Consider the following 590-nt stretch of genomic DNA (forward strand, 5'->3'; position numbering starts at 1 on the left):
CCCCGCGATGCCGCCGCCGCCGCTGCCCGCCTGGCTCTGCCTGACCGCGCTGCTGCTCCTGTCCCCCCCGGGGGCTGCCCGTCCCTGTCCCCCTCCCTGCCGTTGTCCCCTGAGAGGTACCATCCTCTGCCGGGAGCCCGGTACCGTCAGCAGGATGGCCCCGCTGCTGGCAACCGGCGGCTTCACCGACGTGTGAGTGGGGCTGGGGGACAGGGCGGTGGGGCTGGGGGTCGAGGTGATGGAGATGAGGGTGATGAAGCTCAGGGATGGGGGTGATGAAGCTCGGGGACCGGGAGCAGGCAGGATGCAGGGGTGCAGGCAGGATGCAGGGGTGCAGGCAGGGAGCAGGCAGGACAAAGGCAGGGGTGAAAGGGTGCAGGCAGGGGTGAAAGGGTGCTTGCAGGGTGCAGGCAGGGTGCAGGGGTGCAGGCAGGGTGCAGGCAGGGGTGAAGGGGTTCAGGCAGGGAGCAGATGGTGCAGGCAGGGCACAGGCAGGGCGCAGGCAGGGTGCAGGAAGGGGTGAAGGGGTTCAGGCAGGGTGCAGAGGTGCAGGCAGGGTGCAGGCAGGGCACAGGCAGGGGGGAAGGGGG

At 70.5% G+C, this 590-nt stretch overlaps 1 protein-coding gene across 1 annotated transcript in view; it reads left to right on the forward strand.

The window, feature by feature from the left end:
* Positions 1-7: 7 nt before the first annotated feature.
* Positions 8-590, forward strand: part of NTRK1 (neurotrophic tyrosine kinase, receptor, type 1) — a gene marked incomplete at its 3' end in the record, with an annotated part of 10,860 nt that continues 10,277 nt past the window's right edge. Inside the window, exon 1 of the mRNA XM_014961253.1 lies at positions 8-192. Within this exon, the coding sequence (XP_014816739.1) occupies positions 8-192 (185 nt within the window). The remainder of the gene's footprint in view (positions 193-590) is intronic.

This window comes from Calidris pugnax, unplaced genomic scaffold (assembly GCF_001431845.1).
Source record: "Calidris pugnax isolate Ruff unplaced genomic scaffold, ASM143184v1 scaffold371, whole genome shotgun sequence".
Classification (NCBI taxonomy): domain Eukaryota; kingdom Metazoa; phylum Chordata; class Aves; order Charadriiformes; family Scolopacidae; genus Calidris; species Calidris pugnax.